The 2,819-nt window shown below is 47.6% G+C and overlaps 1 protein-coding gene across 1 annotated transcript in view; it reads right to left on the reverse strand.

Moving 5' to 3' along the window:
* The window catches only part of GNL3L (guanine nucleotide binding protein-like 3 (nucleolar)-like), a 39,713-nt gene that overhangs the window by 21,269 nt on the left and 15,625 nt on the right, over positions 1 to 2,819 (reverse strand). The window contains exons 5-7 of the mRNA XM_011992002.1: positions 2,554 to 2,637; positions 2,249 to 2,384; positions 1,263 to 1,366 (exon numbers count right to left, since the gene is read on the reverse strand). Of these exons, the coding sequence (XP_011847392.1) occupies positions 1,263 to 1,366; positions 2,249 to 2,384; positions 2,554 to 2,637 (324 nt within the window). The remainder of the gene's footprint in view (positions 1 to 1,262; positions 1,367 to 2,248; positions 2,385 to 2,553; positions 2,638 to 2,819) is intronic.

The raw sequence follows: 2,819 nt of genomic DNA on the forward strand, positions 1-2,819 counted from the left end.
TGATATAATTGGGAAGAACTGTGATTTGTTTCAAAGAGAAAAATGACTGGAGGTATATGTATTTTTTAAAGTTAACAAGTAGTTGGTTGTGCACAGTGGCTCACACTTATAATCCTAGCATGTTGGGAGGCCAAGGCTGGTGGATCACCTGAGGTCAGGAGTTCGAGACCAACCTGGCCAACATGGTGAAACCCCATCTCTACTAAAAAAAAAAAAAAATACAAAACTTAGCCACAATCCTAGCTACTCTGGAGGCTGAGGCACAAGAATCACTTGAACCCAGGAAGCAGAGATTGCAGTGGGCCGAGATAGTGCCACTGCACTCCAGCCTGGGTGACAAAGTGAGACTTTGTCTCAAAAAATAAAAAATAAAGTTAGACTGGGAGCAGTGGCCTGTAATCCCAGCACTTTGGGAGGCCAAGGCGGGTGGATCACCTGACGTCAGGAGCTTGAGCCCAGCCTGGCCAACATGACGAAACCCCATCTCTACAAAAAATACAAAAATTAGCCGGGCATGGTGGCACACGCCTATAGTCCCAGCTACTCAGGAGGCTGAGGCAGGAGAATTGCTTGAACCTGGTGGGGACAGCGGTTGCGGTGAGCCAAGATCACGCCATTGCACTCCAGCCTGGGTGACAGAGTGAGACTCTGTCTCAAATAAATAAATAAATAAATAAACAAGTAGTTAACTGTATTTTACAAATTCTCCATAGACATTATGTTTTATCCTTACAACTGAAAAAAAAGAAATGTTTCCTGAAGAGTGATAATATAGGAAGAAGTGAAGTGAAACTAATATTAAGAAGTCACCAGCCAGGCACGGTGGCTCACGCCTGTAATCCCAGCACATTGGGAGGCCAAGGCAGGTGGATCACCTGAAGTCAGGAGTTCAAGACAAGCCTGGTCAACATGGCGAAACCCCATCTCTACCAAAAATAGAAAAATTAGCAAGGCATGGTGACGCGTGCTTATAATTCCAGCTACTTGGGAGGCTGAGGCAGGAGAGTCATTTGAACCCAGGAGGTGGAGGTTGCAGTCAGCCGAGATCGCGCCATTGCACTCCAACCTGGGCAACAGAAGTGAAACTCCGTCTCAAAAAAAACAAAAAGAAAAACAAGTCTCTTGGTGGAGCAAAAAGTTCAAAGTTGAAGGCCCAGTTCTAATACTAAAGGGCTGGAGGTTCCAGTCCAAGTCACAACTCCCCCCAACTCTGGCCCCAAACTACCCTGAAAGCGGCTAGATGACCCTAGCCCCAGGCTTACCAGGTTTTTGACCTGATGCTGGGTACTGGCCTTGAAAGCCACAGTTGGCAACTCATTGCGAAGGTAATCCAGCCATTTCTCCACAACCTCCTTGGGGACCAGGTCTGGGGTAAATATAGGAACAGATGGGGCTGGTAAGCAGAACAACACCTCCATGGTTCCCTCCAAAGACACCTCCACCCATACCCAAAGCTAGGCCCACCTACCATCAACAGGTCTCTCGAATGGCCCTGTCATTCCCATCCAGTCCGCAGGTTGGAGTTAGAAAGAACAGTCTGGTCTATGGGTTGCGTTAACCCTCCCTGAGGGGGCCTCTGTTCCCTCAGGGAATGGACAAACTAGCTTTTGGTCCCAAACGTTCTCTATCCAAAACAGCGTCAGGAGCATCAGAGGCCTCCTAAATATTGTTTCCTATCCCCTCTCTGGGTCATTCTAGGTTGGGCCAAATGTCAAAGATAACCCTAACAAGAATGGCTATCATGTGTGAAGTACTGACCACCATGTACCAAGCATTTTATCATTACTTCTCACAACCAATCTGTGAGGTTGGGATACTCATGGCCCATTTTACAGCTAGAGAAACGGGAGCTCTTGGAGGTGGCATGACTTATTCAGTGTCTCAGAGAAAAGAATCAGGACAGGTGAGGGGCCGAGCCCCAGACCTGAGTGACTCCTGAGCCCACGTGCTCCTCTGCCCCAGTCTGTGAGTTCCAGCATGAAGGAGGAGGAACTCTCCAAGGTTGTCCAATCACAGAGAAGGCTCAAAATGGCAAGAATAGGAGACTGAAAGGCAGACAGGCTTGGACTCCACACCTAACTTGTACTATACTCTGTGATACAGGCTTTGAAAATCAGAACAAAAATTTCTACTTTAAATGACTATTATGAGTATCACTGAGTTGCTGGGTTCAGTGTCTGGTCCAAGCTAGACGTTAAAGATGACCTGCCCACCTTCCCTGTCACACCCAATCCTGCCTAACACCCACCAATCTTGTTCAAGACCAGGACCAGCTTCTTGTTGCCTTGTGCTCGCAGGACAGCCTCCTCCATTTGGAAGCAGCGGCAGCCTAATGGGTCTCTGGCATCCAGGACTTCCAGAATCACATCAGAGTATTCCACCACCTGCAGGGCAGAGGACCAGGGGATAAGGGCAGGGAAAGGATAGGGTAGCAGTGACGCAGTCCCATGAAACAAAAAGTCTCCATCTCAGTCAGGAAAAAACAGAAATGGAGAGGAAATGAGGCTGGACTGGAACCCTCCCCCGAAAGCCTGAAGAAATGGAACCCTGTACCTTACGGAACTCCTTGTAATAAGCCTTCCTTGTGGCCTCGTCATCCAGCTGAGGAAACATATTTAATTCCTGCAAAACTTCCTCCTAAAGGAGAAAAAAAAGAGAATGGTCCAGGGGAGGAGGGGGAGAGAGAGAGAAAGAGAAGCAGGGCTTTGGAAACTATAGGAGGCTTAAAAAATCATGTGAGTCCTGGCCATCAGAGAAATGCAAATCAAAACCGCAATGAGATACCATCTCACATCAGTTAGAATGGCGATCATTAAAAA

This window comes from Mandrillus leucophaeus, unplaced genomic scaffold (assembly GCF_000951045.1).
Source record: "Mandrillus leucophaeus isolate KB7577 unplaced genomic scaffold, Mleu.le_1.0 Scaffold400, whole genome shotgun sequence".
Taxonomy (NCBI): Eukaryota; Metazoa; Chordata; class Mammalia; order Primates; family Cercopithecidae; genus Mandrillus; species Mandrillus leucophaeus.